The 19,712-nt window shown below is 45.2% G+C and overlaps 1 protein-coding gene and 1 long non-coding RNA gene across 2 annotated transcripts; one reads left to right on the top strand and one right to left on the bottom strand.

Moving 5' to 3' along the window:
• Positions 1-781: 781 nt before the first annotated feature.
• LOC140422147 (uncharacterized) lies at positions 782-2,788 on the bottom strand. Its single transcript, XR_011947280.1, has 2 exons — positions 2,696-2,788; positions 782-1,608 (listed from the first exon to the last, which is right to left on the bottom strand). It is a non-coding gene; the product is annotated as an uncharacterized lncRNA (long non-coding RNA).
• A 164-nt stretch (positions 2,789-2,952) lies between these two features.
• LOC140422124 (uncharacterized) lies at positions 2,953-11,833 on the top strand. The gene is made up of 2 exons (XM_072507119.1): positions 2,953-3,159; positions 6,343-11,833. The coding sequence occupies exon 2, from the start codon at positions 6,879-6,881 to the stop codon at positions 8,247-8,249; it is 1,371 nt and encodes a 456-aa protein (XP_072363220.1). The 5' UTR covers positions 2,953-3,159; positions 6,343-6,878; the 3' UTR covers positions 8,250-11,833.
• Positions 11,834-19,712: the final 7,879 nt, after the last annotated feature.

Below are 19,712 nucleotides of genomic sequence, written 5' to 3' on the forward strand. Positions count from 1 at the left end.
CACCCTGCAGCCTCTTTGCTTCTTTCTCACTGCACACTCTGCCACCTAGCTTAGTGTCATTTGCACATTTGGAGATATTGCATGCAATTCCTTCGTCCAAATCATTAGTGTATTTTGTGAACAGTTGGGTTCCCAGCACTGAAACCTGCAGTACCCCACTAGTCACTTCCTGCCACTCTGAAAATGACCCATTTATTCCCACTCTCTGATTCCTGTCTGCCAACCAGTTCTCTATCCATGTCAATACATTGCCACCGACCCCCCCCCCCCCCCACTCCCCAACCTCCCGCCCCATTCCATGAGTTTTAATTTTGCTCACTAATCTCGTATGTGGAAAGTCCAGATACACAACATCCACTGCTTCACCATTGTCCATTCTACTGGTCACATCCTCAAAAATTCCAGAAAGTTTGTCAAGCATGATTTCCCTTTAGTGAATCCATCTTGACTTGGACCGATCCTGTCCCACTTTCCAAATGGTTCAGTTATTTCATCCATAGTAATTGACTCCAGTATTCTCTCCACCACTGATGTCAGGCTAGCCGGTCTATGATTCCCCGTTTTCTCCCTCCCTCCCTTTTTCAAAATTGGGCTTACATGACCAACTCCTTTTCTGTGCTAAAAATCGCGAATGTATTTTATTATCACTGAACTGTGTGAATGATACAACAATGTACAATAATCTAGTAGACCATGCCGGAGAACATAACGGTTATCAGAAATAACATGAACCAAACTAATGGGCACCACATCAAGTAGAAAAAATAAAATCAATAACGTATTACACAACATCTCTAAATACTTTATACTTTACAGAATAGAATCCCTACAGTACAGAAGAAGACCATTCGGCTCATTGAGTCTGCACCAACCCTCTGAAAGAACACCCAGGCCCACTCCCCCGGCCTATTTCCATAATCCTGTAACCCCATCTAAACCTTTCAGATTCAGGGACAATTTAAGCATGGCCAGTCCACCGAACCATCACATCTTTGGACTGTGGGAGAAAACCGGAGCACCCACAGGAAACCCATGCACTACGGGGAGAACAACCTCCACACAGGGCTGAATTGAACCTGGGGCCATGGCGCTGTGAGGCAGCAGTGCTAACCACTGTGCCGCCCAAATAATATATGCAATAACAGAGCACAAAAATAAATTAATAACAACACTTGTATTTAAAATGTGTTATATCCGGCTCGGACTTTAAGCGATCTCTTCATGTGAATGAATTGAAAACTATCATTAGAGCGGAGCTGCTGATTGGCTGATTGGCTGATTTGCTGATTGGCTGTTGTGGGGGAAATTTGCATACGCCGTTGTGCTCACCCTAACTTGAAGGTGTACCTGAGAAAGAGACCCTAGCTGTTCAAGTGAAGACAAGCATCCAGCAGAGGGCAGTAGAGCGGAGATGCTGATTGGCTGTTGCGGGGGAAATTTGCATACGCCATTGTGCTCACCCTAACTTGAAGGTGATGTGGAGATGCCGGCGTTGGACTGGGGTGAGCACAGTACGAAGTCTTACAACACCAGGTTAAAGTCCAACAGGTTTGTTTCGATGTCACTAGCTTTCGGAGCGCTGCTCCTTCCTCAGGTGAATGAAGAGGTCTGTTCCAGAAACACATATATAGACAAATTCAAAGATGCCAAACAATGCTTGGAATGCGAACATTAGCAGGTGATTAAATCTTTACAGATCCAGAGATGGGGTAACCCTGGTCACACTAATTTGCCCCTTCGTGTCCAAGATGTGTAGGTTAGGTGGGTTGACCATGATCAATGCACCGGCTTACGAGGAGAGGATGGGGAGTGGGCCTCAGTGAAATGCTCTTTCTGAGGCTCAGTGCAGATGTGAAGGGGCGAATAGCCTTCTGCACTACAGGAGTTCTATGTCATCTATGTTGTGTTATTCATTTTAATTTGATTATGCGGTTAGTCAGTTTGTGAAATTTTTGGGTTTACAAACTGAATTGTTATATAATCTTACCCTCTTTCCCCACTCACTACTTTAACCTGTTAACTGGTTCTTCAATTGATCTGGTATTTCATCTTGAGGCTCTTGTCTCTCAAATATCCTGTTCCAAATTAATTCTGCAATGTGTTGCTTGGATTTATGTTGGTAATATCTCTTGTTTCACTCTGTGCCCATTTCCCACGATTCGTTTTGTTATTCTGTTGCATTCAGTGTTTAAAAATTATTTAAAACATAACAATTTATTAAAAATCTGTCCAACTCATCTGTGAATATATTCAATGACCCCACACCCCACTGGTCCCTGTGGAAGAGAAATCCAGAGACTAATAACCCTCCAAGGGAAGAGATGACTGGATTGTACTTTATTACAGAACCATAAATAATATATCTAATCTGTACCATATAACAGCACGAGAAATGTCTCTGTCTGGTATTAATTTACTGTCCCCTTAAATGTCAGCCATCACCTGGAGAAACCAGCCCTTTAATGGTGACCATTAGGAAAGGGACCATCCTTTTACCCAGACAAATAAATGTGAGAAGCTGAGGGAGCAAAGGATGTCAATGTCTTTGAGAGAGAGAGAGACGTGGGCCAAGCTTTCCAGAGTCTGCACCCTCCCTGGATTGACTTCCTTTCCCTTCAGTTGCTGCAAGTGACCAATTGAAGGTGAGAATGAGAAAAGAAATGGAAAGGGGGAGAAAAGAAAGAGTTTTACTCACAGATGTTGGAGACAAGAGGAGGTTTTCAGTCTGTGTGAGGCCCCAGTTTTCCTCATTGTCCAGTTTCCACGTTCGAACAACGGGGGAGCTGATTGGATGGTGGAAAAGTCCTTCCGGTTCACCAACTCTTCCCATTGGTCAACAACCTTCCTCCGCCCCACTCATTGTTCCCCCTGCTCGAGACAAGGTTTCCAGGCAACCGGCTGACAGCTCCGGCCAGACCGAGAAGTCTCACGGTGATTTCCCCCCCCCCCCGGCCCGGGGATGCGCATGTCCGAGGGAGAGGAGAGATTGCGCATGTGCGAGGGAAAGTTCACCCCTGACCTTCCTGCTGAAGCGTTGACCAATGGGAAAGATTGGATGACCGGTAGGCCTGTGGTACTCCAGGCAATCAGCGCGCGGGCTTTGTGTGAATGGAGATTGACCTGCACACAGACTGAAACCTCCTCTTGTCTGCAACATCTGTGAGTAAAACACTTTCTTTTCTCCCCCTTTCCATTTCTTTTCTCATTCTCACCTTCAATTGGTGACTTGCAGCAACTGAAGGGAAAGGAAGTGAATCCAGGGAGGGTGCAGACTCTGGAAAGCTTGGTCTAGATCTTTCTATCTCTCTCTTAAAGACATTCATGGAGGCTCGAGCAAAAGCTTTCTCTGCATCGAAGGAGATCACCAGCCCATCCACTGTATTTCTGAAAAGCCTGAATCACATTCAGCAACCTTCCAACATTGTTACTGGAAAGTCTTCCCCCTTATAAACCCAGACTGGTCCCCCCGCCATTTGGATTGGTGGAAGGATGTCCTCCAGCTTTCTCGCCAAAACTTTAGATTGTTGGAAGGATGTCCTCCAGCTTTCTCGCCAAAACTTTAGATCGTAATTTGAAGTCAAGATTCAAAAGAGATATTGGCCAATAAGAGACACACTCCTCTGGGTCCTTCAGAATCAAAGAAATAGTAGCCTCCCGAAGAGTCGATGGCAGCATCCCTGAGTCAAAAGAGTGACAATACATACCCAGCAATGGGTCCAACCACAAACCCTCAAGCGCCCGATAGTACTCAAACCCACAGCCATTGCGGTCCCGGGGCTTTACCCGGCTGCAGCTCCTTCATGGCCTTTGAGACCTCTTCCCTAGAAAGGGGAGCATTAAGAGGCTCTCTGAGGCCTCCGTAAGCTTCAGGGAAGAGAATAAATGCTCCATATCCAACAACACTTCACCAGACTTCAGAGACTTTATAATCCTGCATAGAATTCCCCAAATCCCTGTTTATCTCCTCTGTCTTCACAACCCTGTTCCCTCCCCCACGTCACACAGAGGGAATTGTTCCAATGTCGGCCTTTTTCTTTGTCCAACAGGTCAAGTATTTGCTCGGTTTATTCCCAAACTCGTACAACGTCTGTCTAGCAAACCTTTCTCAACCTGCTGAATCAACAGGGAGTCCAAAGCCACTCTTGCCGCATTCACCTCCTTCAGCAATAGCTTATTCAAAATCTCCTCATAATTCTGCTCGGCCTTCGTGAAACAAACCCCCAGACATTGCTGGTTCTTCAGCATCCGAGCATAAACTTTACATGTCTCCCATAAAATGGAGGGGGAATACCAGGGGTCAAGTTAATCCAAAGGAAGAACTCAAACCCGTTCTTAAAATGCATAGTAAATGAAATATCTCTTATCAGAGAGGCAGCAACCCTCCACATTCTCGACCTGGGGGTGAACCCTCGAGTAGAATTCCAGAGAAACAGGGGAATGGTCCACAATCGATGTTCACTACGGTGCAAGAGGTGTAGGATCGTCCTTGACATATAAATGTCGTTGATTCTAGTATGACATTGATTAGGACTAGAAAGAAGGTAAAATCTCCTCCCCTCAGGTGCAAAGTGCTCTAAACATCCACATAACCCACCTCATCACAAGTAAAGGCCAACGCCCAGAGGATTTAAGGGACAGTTGAAGTCACCAACCACAAAAGAGTTAGTTGAAGCTAACTCTGCAAATCCACAAAGGCCTCCGGGGAGTAATTTGGCGATCCATAAACATTCATTATTGAAACAATATCTCCATGCACCGAACCTCTAATGATCCCATATCTACCTCCTTTGTCCTTGGTGCAGGTTTCAACCTTAAAAGAGATATTTTTATTAAAAAGGATTGCAATACCCCTGCTATCAAGTAGATGAAAAGGAGATGAAAAAACCTGCCCCACCTAATCCCACCCCAATTTAAAGTGTTCCTCATCGTCCAGATGAGTTTCCTGTAATAAAGCTATGTCGACTTTCTCCTTAAAAAAGGAGAGGATAACCATAGATTTGAGATAGGGAAGTGGGATTGGAAATTGTCGGAGATGGGATTGGAAAGGAATTAGGACACTAAAAGATTTATTTCTTGGGGGTCGTTTTGCGGGATTGAAGGAACTGGGAGCGAAGTATGGGCTGGAGCAAGGGGAAATATTTAGATACATGCAGATTCGAGACTTTGCCAGAAAGGAGATACAGAGCTTCGAAGTAAAGCCGGCTTCCACATTGCTGGAGGAGGTGCTGACGACAGGGGGACTGGGGAAGGGGTAGTATTGCCGGTTTACGGGGCTATTTTTGAGGAGGAGAAGGCGCCCTGTATATTTATGTTTGCCCTATGTATTGTTCTCATGTATGGAATGATCTGTCTGAACTGTACACAGAACAATACTTTTCACTGTATCCCGGTACACGTGACAATTAACAAATCCAATCCTCACCATTGAGGTGATAGTATTTCTAATCAGTAAGGCTACTCCACCCACTCTGCTGTATTCTCTGTCCCTCCTGTAAACTCTATAACCGGTATATTTGTCCAGTCCAGACCATCCTGCTACTTGTTTTTGGAACTGTATTGAGTTCCCCTGAGACCTTCCCCTCCCCCACCATTTGTTAGTTTAAAGTCCTTGTTACCCCCTTATTTATCCGTTCCGTGAGGACACTGGTCCCAGATCGGTTCAGGTGGAGACCGTCCCAACTGTACAGATCCCTCCTGTCCCAATACTGATGCCAGTGCCCCATGAAATGGAACCCTTCTTTCCTGCACCACTCCTTTAGCCACGTGTTTACTTCCCTAATTTTCTCGTCCCTATGCCAAATTACACATGGCTTGGGGAATAATCCAGAGATTATAACCCTTGAGGATCTGTTCTTTAATTTTGTTCCTAGTTCCTGATATTCCCAAACAGGTCCTCTTTCCGAGTCTTGCCGATATTGTTTGTCCCAATGTGGACCCCAACAACTGGATCCTCCCCCTCCCTCTCCAATATCCTTTCAAGCCGGTTAAAGATGCCCCTCACCCTGGCACCAGGCAGGCAACATACCATGTGGGACTCTCGGTCCTGCTTCCAAAGGGAATCAGTTCCCTAATTACAGAATCCCCATCAGCTACCACTTTCTCTCCCCGCTTGAATGGCCTCCTGTACCAGAGTGCAGTGGTCAGCCAGCTCATCCTTCTGACAGTCACAGCTCCGAAACTCCGTCCCTCCAAGTCCGCTCCCTGGAGACTAGGTCTGGGGAATAGGTATTGGAGACGAGGTATTGGGGAATGAGAGGAAGGAATGTTCCACAAAAACTAGAATTCTCTGTTCTGAATTTCTATCCTGTACTGAGTGTTGACTTTTGTAAACTCCTTTTACAGATATTACAAAAGGAGGAATTACAGACAGAAATCTCAATTATCACGTCTCGGTCTTACAGAGTCACTCGATACCTTGGGATCTGAGTATCATCGGCCTTTGAATCTAGAAGGAGAAATGTTTGCCCAATCTGGCGGCTTCAAAAGATTTTAACCATCAGTGTGACTGGAAAAGCACCGAGACACACACACCCGAGTGAGAGTGTTCCAGAACACTGACTGTGGAAAGAGCTTTAACCTGTTACACAGCCTGAAAAAGACATCACACCATTCACAGCGGGGAGAGACCATACTCGTGTTTAATAATAATCTTTTATTGTCACAAGTATGAAGTTACTGTGAAAAGCCCCTCGCCGCCACATTCCGGCGCCTGTTCGGGTAAGCTGGTACGGGAATTGAACCCGCGCTGCTGGCCTTGTTCTGCATCACAAACCAGCTGTCTAGCCACTGAGCTAAACCAGCCCTTCACCAGTTTGTGTGTGGTCAAGGCTTCAACTGATTGTCTCTCTGACCTGGAGAGACACAAGGAGAGCCAAAACATGGAGAAACCGTGGAAATGTGGGGATTGTGGGAAGGGATTCAGTGTCCCATCTCAGCTGGAGATTCATCGACGCAGCCACACTGGTGAGAGGCCGTTCACCTGCTCTCAGTGTGAGAAGGGATTCGCTCAGTTCTCCAGCCTGAAGAAACACCAGCGGGTTCACACTGGGGAGAGGCCGTTCACCTGCTCTCAGTGTGGGAAAGGATTCACTCAATTTTCCAGTCTGACGTCACACCAGCGAGTTCACACTGGGGAGAGGCCGTTCACCTGCTCTCGGTGTGGACAGAGATTCACTCAGTTATCTAACCTGCAGTCACATCAGCGAGTTCACACCAGGGAGAGGCCATTCCCCTGCTCCCAGTGTGGGAAGGGATTCATTGAGTTATCCAGCCTGAAGAAACATCAGCGAGTTCACACTGGGGAGAGGCCGTTCACCTGCTCTCAATGTGGGAAGGGATTCACTCAGTTATCCAGCCTGCGGAGACACCAGCGAGTCCACACTGGAGGGAGGCCATTCATATGCATGGTGTGTGAGAAGGGATTCAGTGATTCATCTACCCTGCGGACACATCAGCGAGTGCACACCAGGGAGAAACCGTTCACCTGCTCCCAGTGTGGGAAGGGATTCAGAGATTTATCCCACCTGCGGATACACCAGCGAGTTCACACTGGGGAGAAGCCTTTTACCTGCACTCAGTGTAGGAAGGCATTCACTCAGTTGTCCAGTCTGAAGTCACACCAGCGAGTTCACACTGGGGAGAGGCCGTTCACCTGCTCTCGGTGTGGACAGAGATTCACTCAGTTATCTAACCTGCAGTCACATCAGCGAGTTCACACCAGGGAGAGGCCATTCCCCTGCTCCCAGTGTGGGAAGGGATTCATTGAGTTATCCAGCCTGAAGAAACATCAGCGAGTTCACACTGGGGAGAGGCCGTTCACCTGCTCTCAATGTGGGAAGGGATTCACTCAGTTATCCAGCCTGCGGAGACACCAGCGAGTCCACACTGGAGGGAGGCCATTCATATGCATGGTGTGTGAGAAGGGATTCAGTGATTCATCTACCCTGCGGACACATCAGCGAGTGCACACCAGGGAGAAACCGTTCACCTGCTCCCAGTGTGGGAAGGGATTCAGAGATTTATCCCACCTGCGGATACACCAGCGAGTTCACACTGGGGAGAAGCCTTTTACCTGCACTCAGTGTAGGAAGGCATTCACTCAGTTGTCCAGTCTGAAGTCACACCAACAAATTCACACTGGGGAGAGGCCATTCCCCTGCTCTGTGTGTGAGAAGGGATTCACTCAGTTATCCAGCCTGAAGAAACACCAGCGGGTTCACACTGGGGAGAAGCCGATCACCCCTCGATGAGGGAAGGGAACACTTGATTCATTGCACCTGCTGAGACACCAACAAGTTCACAAGTGATTACAGGGATTGGATTCTGCTGTTATTGTATCTGCTTCAATTACATCTAGGACTGAATTTTGTTCATTTTGAGAGTTGGTCAATGGGGATGGCCGTAGGGTTTCTTTCTGATGGACTTGGCAGTCTCACGGCTTTGCCTCCGGTGGGCGGACGCTCTTTGAGCCTTGTTGCAAATTCCTTGTTTCAAATTTCACAAGGATCAGAGTGAAGGGATGTTTGGAAGTGAGCCGATATTTAGTTTGCATTTCTGTTTGGATCGTCCCAAATTATACCACATTGCCATGACAATGGGCCCTGGTGGTTACATGTTTTTGTTGAATTTATCTGAGTTTTCTTCTGTGAGAAACACCATCAGGGTATGAGGGGCAAGTTGTCTGAGGGGGACTGGGAAACCACATTAAATGGTATAATGAGAGACAGGCAATAGCTAATATTTAAGGAATTATTATATATCTGCCGGGGGGGGAGGGGGAGGGGGGTCAGTTAGCTGGATGGCTGGTTCATGATGTGGAGTGATTCCAATAGCAGGGGTTCAACTGTCGTACTGGCTGAGGTTATCTATGATATTGCCCCTCAATCTCAACATTGCCCCTCGCAAGAGGCCTTCTCTCCCTCTATTTCACTTTCTCCCTCTCCCTTGACGGAACTTTGGCGCCTCTCATTTCTCATATATACACCAAATATAGATTCTTTTTGGGAACAGAAATCCAACAGGAAAAGTGATACAACAGTTGCTAACAAGGAAAGTTAAATAGTAGTAAGCCTGAGGATTGGGAACTTGTTTTAGAATTCAGCAAAGGAGGATCAAGAAACTGATAAAGAGAAGATAGAATATGAGAGCAAACTGGTGAGAAACATAAAAACTGACTGGAAAAGCTGCTATAGGAATGTGAAGAGGAAAAGAGAGGGTGCAGAGGAGATTTACAAGAATGGTACCAGGGATGACGGACTTCAGTGAGTTGGAGAGACTGGAGCATCTGAATTTTCTCTTTTTAGATCAAACAGGAATTAGGGTTGGGAATGGGGCCAATGGGCCCATTGAGTCCATGCTGGCTCTCTGTAGATCTCACCATTGCCTTGTTCTATCCCTGTCGTTTTATTTCCCTCAGGTCCCCATCCAATTTCCTTTTGGAAACATTCCATCATCTCTGCTTCTACCCCCATCGTAGGGAATGGGCTCCAGATGTTTACCAATTTCTTTAAATGCAAATTGGTTTCAGAGAGCGAAGGCCATTCTGCCCATCGTCCCCATTCTGCCTCTTTGAATGAACTATCTAATTAATCCCAGTACCCTGAAAGTTTATACTTCTTTCCAGAGTGTGTCCAGTTCCATTTTGAAAGCTATAGTTGAATTTACTTCCTGCACAATTGTCAGGCTGTGAATCTCAAATCAGAATAACTCGTTCTGTTTCAAATTAAATAATTTCACAATATCCTATGTTTGGTTTTTCACAAGGTATTTGAAATGGAGTGAAAGGCATGGTTGTTACACAAAACTACGACTCAATCTTTATTAATGATCATTGTGAGTGGGCCGAGGATGATATGTCCAAGTCTGGGGACTATTTCTAAAATGAAATTACATTTCTATGACACCTTTCATGACCACAGGATCTCCTAACACATTTTACATCCAGTGAAGTGCTTTTGAAGTGTAGTCACTGCTGTCATGTGGGGAACGATGGGTATGCTTCGTGACAAAATTTAATTTAAAAATAACCTTCATCCATAAGTAACAAGGTCAAGGAAGCTGTGTTAAATTCTAGCACATGAGTGGACTTCTAATTAAAAAATGAATACTGTATAAATCAAAATGTTTCCAGAAACTGCTGAAGTAGTGGAAATTGTTTAAACTACTCATTCCAAAATTTTGAAAAGCTACTGGGTCATCATATACTGCCAAAATCTGGCTCAAGAATAAGATTCATTGTTCCATCTGATCAAAATTAGTAAGAAAGTAAGCTATTGTATTCTACAAAACTGTCTTTTTGAACTACTGTATCCTGTATTAACCAAATGTATTAATTGAAGATTACTGTATTAATTAGCTGCCTGTCAGAAACAGATGATTGAATAAGTAGTGAGCTTTAATTGAGTTAGTTAATAAATCAATTGTTACGTTAAAAGACAGTTTTAATTGCTGTAAAAATGTAATGCTCACTTTGAATATGTAAAGAATGTGTAATGAGGATAAATGTACTGGCAAGAGAGACCTTCAAGCTCTGATTAGCCTCAACATTTGAAACCATAAATAAGGGATTACATAGAATCAGATAAAGGGATAGTAAGAAACAGTTCTGTTGTATTCATGTCTAAGTAATGAGAGATGTGTGGAGTTTGTATGTTCTCCCTGTGTCTGCTTGAGTTTCCTCTGGGTGCTCTGGCTTCCTCCCATAGTCCAAAGATGCGCAAAGTTTAGGTGGACTGGCCACGCTAAATTGCCCCTTAGTATCCAAAGTTTCCACAAACAGCAAATGATAATGAGCCGATGATGTGTTTTAGTGATGTTGATTGAGGGATAAATATTGACCAGGACACCGGGGATAACTCCCCTGCTCTTCTTCAAAATAGTGGCTGTGGGAACTTTTACACCCGCCTGAGAGGGGCAGACAGGGCCTCAGTTTAACATCTTATTTGAAAGAAGGCTGTTCTGACAGTGCAGCACTCCCTCAGTGCTGGGACCAGGAATGTTGGATTGGAGTTTTGTCCTCAGGTCTCTGGACTGGGATTTGATCCCACACACTTCTGACTCAGAGGTGAGAGAGCTGCCCACTGAGCCACGACTGACACTATAGACTATGGGCGCGATTCTCCGGCCTCGTTGCGCTCTCGATTAAGAGGAACGAGGCTGCTGAACAGCGGGAAATGCCGAAAACGAGATCCGCGCCAGGCGCCAAACAGTTTGCGATGCAACCGGCCCATTCCCCTTGGTGAAATCAGGATCTCGCCGTAGCGAGGTGAGAAACCAATTATCACCACTTCAGCCCCATTTCTATACAATTAACAAGAGCTACCCCAGATCCAATGGCCTCCCGTCATTCAGCGGCCTCTTCAGCAAGTGCTCACACTGGCGCCGAATAGTATTTCTTTTGAAAAGCTGAAACCAGTGTCATGTTAGAGTACCTTTAAGAAATGAACCTTTAACAGATTAAGCTGATCATATTACTGAAGTGATGTCACAAGGAGGAGCTGAGCTCACTTCTGCTTTGGTTTCAGTTTGAGAAAGCAGCTTGGATGTGTCTGTGTGTTTCCAGAGAGCTGCAGGAAGAAAAGCAAGGTGCTGGAGCTCAAGTCAACCAAGCTGCTTCTCTCTCCCACCCAACAGATAATATATATATTCTGTGACCTGGTGTGTTACTGTTTTGAAGGTTTGAAGTCTTTTGGATGTTTGAAGGAACATTTTGAGGGATTATTTAGTGTTGTATTATTTTCGGGGTTGTCTTTGAAGTAAGGGGTGTTAAGGGATCCAATGTTTATTTAAAAGGTTAAGTTGAGTTCATAGAATAAACATTGTTTTGTGTTAAAAACCACATGTCCATAATTGTAATATCACACCTGGGGAACAAGCCACGTGTTTCAAAAGCAGCAATCCATTAAAGGGGGAGGTTGGTTGAACTCCATGATACATTTTGGGGTTCTGAAAACGCTTCTCCCATAACACCAGGCAGAAGGACTCCTGTGGTGAGCCGAGGTGAGTAGCCATCTTTGCTCACAGGCAAAGAGCCCGGGGGCACTGGGCATGCTGCCCCAGTACTCGGGGGGTGGGGGACCTTCTGCAGGGGTGGGTCGCCAAGGGGTGAGGGGAGGCTCTGGGGGTGGCAACTACATGGGCACCACCATGCCAACCCCTGGATCATGTGTTCCCATTCCAGAGCCAACCCTTGTCCCTGCCCATCTGCCCCAACGACCACCGATAACCCCACCGACTGCTGAGGCCTCTGGCTGTGTGGCTGAAGGCTATTGCTGATCGGGAATTGGCAATTGTGCGCCCTTAAAGTGAGCCCTTCACAGATGCCAAGTGGATTCCCGTGGGTGGGCAGGCCTTGTAGCATGTGGGAGTCATTGCCTAGCATTGCAATCAAACCTTGATGCCTGGACACTGTGCCTGAACACTGCGGGGGACAAGAGCATACACGCAGCATCCGCACACCCAGGGGATGGGACAGAGCCTCAGGGACGTCCACGGCCAGAGGGTGGATGGGTGCCACATCAGGTGGGGGGGGGGATGCCTGGAGAGATGGGCAAAGGGACCGGGGATCAGCCCACATTGCAGAAGAAAGTGACAGAGGCATCATAATGTAATGTTTGTGCAAAGAGGTATTTATTGTGCTGTACATTATCCCACTCCTGGTGGCGTGGTGCCCCCCCATCCCCGCGCCCAGTGATCCTCGACGTGCCTGGCCCTCCCAGCTCGAACACTGTGTCTAGCTGTGACCAACATTGACAAAGCTGTACAGGCGTGACTGACGTTCATTCAAGTGTCTATCTGAAACCGCGCACCAGGGAATGAACGCAGGCAGACCATTTTGGTTGAAGCCACGCTAACGTGACTGACGGATTCGAAGCTGCGGAGATGGGCCAACGCTCACTCGAGCGTTTGGTTGAAGCTGCACAGGTTGTTGAAATGATGTGGAGATGCCGGCGTTGGACTGGGGTGAGCACAGTACGAAGTCTTACAACACCAGGTTAAAGTCCAACAGGTTTGTTTCAATGTCACTAGCTTTCGGAGCGCTGCTCCTTCCTCAGGTGAATGAAGAGGTCTGTTCCAGAAACACATATATAGACAAATTCAATGATGCCAAACAATGCTAGGAATGCGAGCATTAGCAGGTGATTAAATCTTTACAGATCCAGAGATGGGGTAACCCCAGGTTAAAGAGGTGTGAATTGTCTCAAGCCAGGACAGTTGGTAGGATTTCGCAGGCCAGATGGCGGGGGATGAATGTAATGTGACATGAATCCCAGGTCCCGGTTGAGGCCGCACTCATGTGTGCGGAACTTGGCTATAAGTTTCTGCTCGGCGATTCTGCGTTGTCGCGGGTCCTGAAGGCCGCCTTGGAGAACGCTTACCCGGAGGTCAGAGGCTGAATGCCCTTGACTGCTGAAGTGTTCCCCGACTGGAAGGGAACATTCCTGCCTGGCGATTGTTGCGCGATGTCCGTTCATTTGTTGTCGCAGCGTCTGCATGGTCTCGCCAATGTACCATGCTTCGGGTTGTTGAAGCCATGCAAGTGGGCCAATGCTCACTCGAGTGTCTAGTTGAAGCCGCATAGTTCACTGCATTTTCTTTACTTTTGTCTATTTGTTATATTTCTTTCTCCGTCGCATCAGAAAATAAATAAATAAATAATGCCGAATACAAAAAGAAAGAGAATGTCCCGGGTTCTGATTGAGGAGCCGTGAGCTCCATCACAGGGTTCATAGCGGAACATCAATCTCAGTTAATGCAGAAAGATGGTTGGGACCCACACCTTACGGCTAGGGAACAGGAAAGCTGGTGGATGGGTCAGAAGAAGGATAGAGAACAAAAGGGGTAATAATTTTGAGCAGCCTATATTTAGTGAATAATTAGACAAAGGAATGAGACAATCCAGTCCAGCCGGTGGCTGCAGTTTGCAGCAACACAGTTGGGCAGATAGGGTGGGGCCGCCCCAGTGGATAAAACACAATCACCAATCGCCCTTGGGCCGAGGATACTGAGCCTCATCTCCCTGTGGCCAGAACCAATAGATACTGAGAATTGAAGGAAAAGGAGAGACATTTAGTAAACCCACAGGGTAAGACTAATCCTGAAGGAACACAAATTTGCTGAGGAAAGGCAATGGTGTCACTTTACCTGCCTGAAGACACAGGAAACTGAGCGATAAAATGAAACCATTCAGCTGGACTGCTGGAAATGAAATACAGGCTTGTGTCTCAAAGGAAAACTCCGTCTGTGAAAAAGCATTTTTGCAAACTTTAAACCAAAGTTGACAAGGACAAGTACAGCTCCTCCTGCGATTACCAAGGGAGAGGCTGCCCTAAACATTGTCATATATTCTCCCCTCGTCCTGGCGAGTTAACAACAGTTATAGTTAAAAATGTAACAAATGAATTTACTGTTCCCTTTGAGATGCTAGTAAGAGGTTCTAAAAAAATGTTTACAATTAGTTTGGATAGGAAACTAAACTTCATCTAATGTGAAACTCTGATTTAAATAAAATTCCAACCGCTTGGATTTATGAGATAGGTTTGAAAGTAAGTAACCCATGTTTCAGTAAGTCTGTTCCAAAACAAAGATAAGACGAGTTTGGCAGCAATCCAATTTTAACTCCCCAGTACATTTGGGTGATAAAAATGTTGAGAGTCAGTTAACAGCTCATTTCACAAAATATCGCTTGCAACTTTGGTTAAGTAGCAAATATTGGAAATTGAAGGGGAAAAGGATAGACAACAGAAATGAAATTGAAGCAAATAGGCCAAAAGATGTTCTAAATTGCGAAAGGGGACACACATTGCGTGCCAAGTCTTCCTGTCCCTTTAGGTTCTGTAGGGAAATTAACCATTTCAGGAGACAGCAGATTTGTTTTAAATCGCCTAGAAAATTGTGTGTCTGTGATTCTGTAGATGTCTATTTTAATTTAAATAAAGTTTAATTGTGGATTTGTAGGAATTCAACAAGACCAGTTAAAAGTGGAAATTTTAAGCGTAATTCAGGGCAATTTGGAATCAGTGTGAGAAATATATCATGTTTATCACATCTCCCCAAATAAGGAACAAGCATTTTTGCAGGTGGTAATTTCTTTATTTTTGACAAAATGTAACAATCTGTTTCCCACAATCTAAATCCCACCCAGTCACTAGTGAGGTTAAGATAATTAAGAAAGGACAACAAAGAATAGAGAGAAAATGAACACAAATCCTTTCCTGTGTGAATGATTCCTTGTGTGTGTATGATTCCTTGTGTGTGTGTAAGTGCTGTTTGTGTGAGCGATCTAATGACTTGTTAGCTCCCTATAGTCTGCTCATGTGTCGTCTCAGTTTTACTCCTTGCCTGTTTAATATGTGTCCCATATTTCTAGGGAATTATGAAAAGTGATAACTGTGTGTGTCTAAATTTGCAGTGAGGGATTGGGAGTTTGCAGTGTTCTGTCTTTGAGGTCCTCGAGCGACAAGAGAATGAACTGTTTGAAATTTACAGCTGTGAAAATGATTGTTGTTTTTGAAAACAGTGTCAGACGCTAGAGGGAAGAGTCTATTCCTTCAATGGGTGAATTACAGTAGTTAAGGATGAGGGAAACATCCCAGTATCATTGAGTGGGATCTCTGGACATTCAGGAAAAGGGTCATGTCTGTATTTGCAGATGGAAGCTGAGGAAGTGAATAGGGTAAAGATCCGTTCGAGGAGGTTGATGTGGCCCTGTGTGTCGCCGGATTACGGCGGAGTGAATGGAGAGCAAGAACAAGATGGGTGATAGTTGGACAAGGCGGGATGAAAGTAAAAGGGAATTGAGATGGTTTCTATGGATACAAGGACAAGGCTTCTTTTGAAGAGGAGATGAAATACATGTAATGGAAATCTAAAAGCCAACCACACTGCTGTTTGAATTAGTGACAATTCGGGAATGCGAAAACTACTTTAAAAGAAAATGTTATCAGCTGACAAACCCGGATTCCACCCAAGTGAGTGGGACCGTGCAAAGTAACTATGACCAGGGATACATGCTGGACATCCAAGGAGGTGGGCGCTAGAAACACTGGTCACAACCAAAGCACCTCACTAATTGATCTTGTTTTTTAGAACATTAGCAGTAGCCAACCGGTGACGACTGGGGTGGGCATTTGTTTAAGTTTATAGAATGTTAACAGCCGTATCTATTCTCGTGGGACTGATGACCACAGGAATGGGAGGTGTACCCGCTCGCTCGACATCACCACAGAAGAAGCAGTCAAGACCTCGTCACCACCCGTGTCAACTGGCCCACTTCATCCAACCACGAGTCCAGGACCAGAGATGGGGTTGTATTAATTAATGAGAATAAGATTTTCTATGATAATGTCACCATGAGCTGGTGCCCGTAGTCCTAAACATTACAGACATAGCCCTACCTCAATGACCGAAGCTGCCCATTATAACGGCGAGACATGGCCAATAGCTGCACCGAGGAACAAAACAGGTTAAAATGCAGCTTGACGAATACCACTACGGCATTTAATACCAGAACTACAATGATTAATTCTATTGATCTAGCAACTGTTAACCTGAAGGTCCGAACGTTCAGCTTACAGCAAAAAGGATTCTGGGGAAGGGGAAAGGGATTCAGTGAACTCAACTGGGTACAGACCTGGGTAATTTAAAACTTGGCCGCTCTATTGGGAAATCATGCAATCTCCATTAATAAATTAATTGGGGGGGGGGCAGCACGGTGGCGCAGTGAGTAGCACTGCTGCATCACGGCGCAGAGGTCCCAGGTTCAATCCCGGCTCTGGGTCACTGTCCGTGTGGAGCTTGCACATTCTCCCTGTGTTTGCGTGGATTTCACCCCCACAACCCAAAGATGTGCAGGGTAGGTGGATTGGCCATGCTAAATTGCCCCTTAATTGGAAAAAATGAATTGGGTACTCTAAATTTCTTTCTTTTTAAAAAAGTAATCAATTAATTGGGAAAAATATTTTGGATGATGAAAATAAGAACGATGTTTGTAGCACCAATGGATCATGGGTGCTTGATCAGGTGTGAGAAAATCTGAGGCAGATTAGCGAGGGAATGGTCCCACTGTGGGTTACAAATGAACATCTAATTAGCCCGTCACAACCATAGGTTGCCTGGATGCCAACTCAGGGGATTAACACATGTATATAGTATTGATGTTGAATGTATTATGAATAACAATTTGTTAATGGGTACTGTTTTAGCGATACCCATTATAGCCATGTTGTAAGGAACCTCTTATGAATCCTTACCTGCCCCTTGTTTTCCTTTTTAATTTCTGTCTTGTTGGCTGCTATGAAATTGCAGGCTTTGGTTTTAAACTGAAACCCCTCTGGTGCTACTTGAACTGGCCCAAGAGAACTGCCCTCAGTGCAATGTGCTATGTGGCATAGTCCAGTGATATCATTTTGATGGACTTGGCTAGCAGCTAACCAATGCTCCTGAAATTCCAGGGCACATTCAGTTTACAAGTTTGATTGGGAGAGTGCTTCCGAGATTTCTGCGAAGAAGCAGCACAGAATCCATTTTAATTTAGTTCTGTTAAAACCCTGGAGTGAGCAGCTCTGGACTCTCACTATCAGCTAAGGCTGGTGATTAAAACATTCTTAGCCAGGCGTCATGTGAGAGTACATTTAAAAAATGGGTGTTTAAGAAATGTACCTTTAAGAAATGGGTGTTTATCAGTGATGTCAGAGTGTGGGTGGAGCTGGGCTGTCTGTCAGCTTTTTACTTTCGTTTTAGGCTGTTTGCTGCAGGGTATGTTTTAGTTTCATTTTCAGAGCTAGATAGCCGCTGTCACAGCCAGAAGGTGTATTAGTCTCGCTCTCTGTAATCTAAAGACTGTAAATCGATCCTTTGGTGATTTAAAACTGATAATTGCTCTCAATAGTGAATTTCAACCTGATCTTTGTGTTTTAAACGTTTTTTTAAAGTCTTTTGCATGTTAAAAGGATAGCTTAAAGGATTACTTAGTGTTGCATTCTTTGGGGGTTGTATTTGAATTGATGGTTGCTAAGATGTTCACTGTATGTTTTAAAAAGAAGGTTAACTTGAGTTAATAGAATAAACATTGTTTTGCTTAAAAAAAAACGTTTCAATTTCTGCTGTATCACACCTGTAGAGTGGCCGTGTGCTCCCCATACCACAATCTATTAAAACCTGTGGGTAAGGTGAACTCCATGATACACTTTGGGGTTCACTAAACCCTGGCCCATAACACAGGCCTGTGAAAGTGACTTCGGATTGCAATGCTGCAAGCGGTCTCTCCAGCCAAGCCTGTGAAAGCTTAATCCTCTGTTGAAAGGCTGGGAAAAGCCTAGTCTGATATTTCTCTCCTGAGAACCCCAAAAGGTCCTGAAGACCAGACCCACCTCTCTCTCTTCATACCACAGCTAGAAACCCTGCACAAAGACCTGACAAGCAGTTGGAAGGCAGAGTGGATGGAGAACTGCTGTAAACTCTCAGGTAGAGAATTCTAATGTTATCTCAGTGATACTGAGAGTCAATCTGGCAAAGGCGACTCTCCAGAGGAATTTCTGCAGCCCGCGAGGTCTCATTGAAGGCAGGAACTAAAAGATCCAAAACCAATTGGTGGTTTTCAACACTTCATGTTCTGAGAAGAGCACTACCTACAAAGATCACAACCTCAGCAAAGATACTCATCTCACATTCCCAGTTTAATTACCTTTTTGTTTTTAACCCTTCCTTACCCCCACTGTGTGCCTGCCATGTGTGTGTGTGTGTGGGTGGAGGATGGGACAGTGAGGGGAATAATTAGATTCGCAGACTGTTGTTCCATTGTTACAATTACATGTTTATCTCTTCTTATGAATAAACACATTTTCATATTTTACTTACAATCTTGTGCCTGTAAGTCACATTGATTGGAGCAGTCAATGGTCAAAGATCTCAGGAAAATACACAAACTATTGGTTAATTCACTTATGTTGGGACTCCGGGGTCTGTGGGGCTGGAATTGACCGTGTTCTCACCCAGGGTGTCGTAACAATGTCAACACTAATTATACAGAGTGGGGAATATTGGGTACTTAGAGGAAGTCGTTATATCAGATATCATAACACTCCATCGTATGCTCCTCTTTTAATAGAGGATATTATGGTTAATACAATATAATGGGGTACAGATAGAAGGCACTTCTGGAGTATTTGCACATCTAACATATGACCGTGAAGAAGCAAGATGTAGATTTAGTGCTACAATAATTTAACAATGGAAATGCTGTGGGCTGCAAAGAACATAGAACATACAACGCCGAAGTAGAACATTCGGCCCATCGAGTCTGAACGGACCCATTTAAGCCCTCACTTTCACCCTATCCCCATAACCCAATAACCCCTCCTAACCCTTTTGGTCACTAAGGGCAATTTATCATGGCCAGTCCACCTAGCCTACACGTCTTTGGACTGTGGGAGGAAACTGGATTATCCGGAGGAAACCCACCCAGACACGGGGAGAACGCGCAGACGCTGCACAGACAATGACCTAGCGGGGAATCGATCCTGGGACCCTGGCGCTGTGAAGCCACAGTGCTAGCCATTTGTGCTACTGTGTATCATATTGCATACATTTGATGGGACTTATTGTACAACCATAGGACAATGAGAACCCCAGTGGCAACAACCGGGTATACCCCCTGTTCAATCGCTCTGTTTGTTTATACCCCCAGATACCAAAGTGGAACTGGTTGAAATATA

This window comes from Scyliorhinus torazame, chromosome 5 (genome assembly GCF_047496885.1).
Source record: "Scyliorhinus torazame isolate Kashiwa2021f chromosome 5, sScyTor2.1, whole genome shotgun sequence".
Lineage (NCBI taxonomy): Eukaryota > Metazoa > Chordata > Chondrichthyes > Carcharhiniformes > Scyliorhinidae > Scyliorhinus > Scyliorhinus torazame.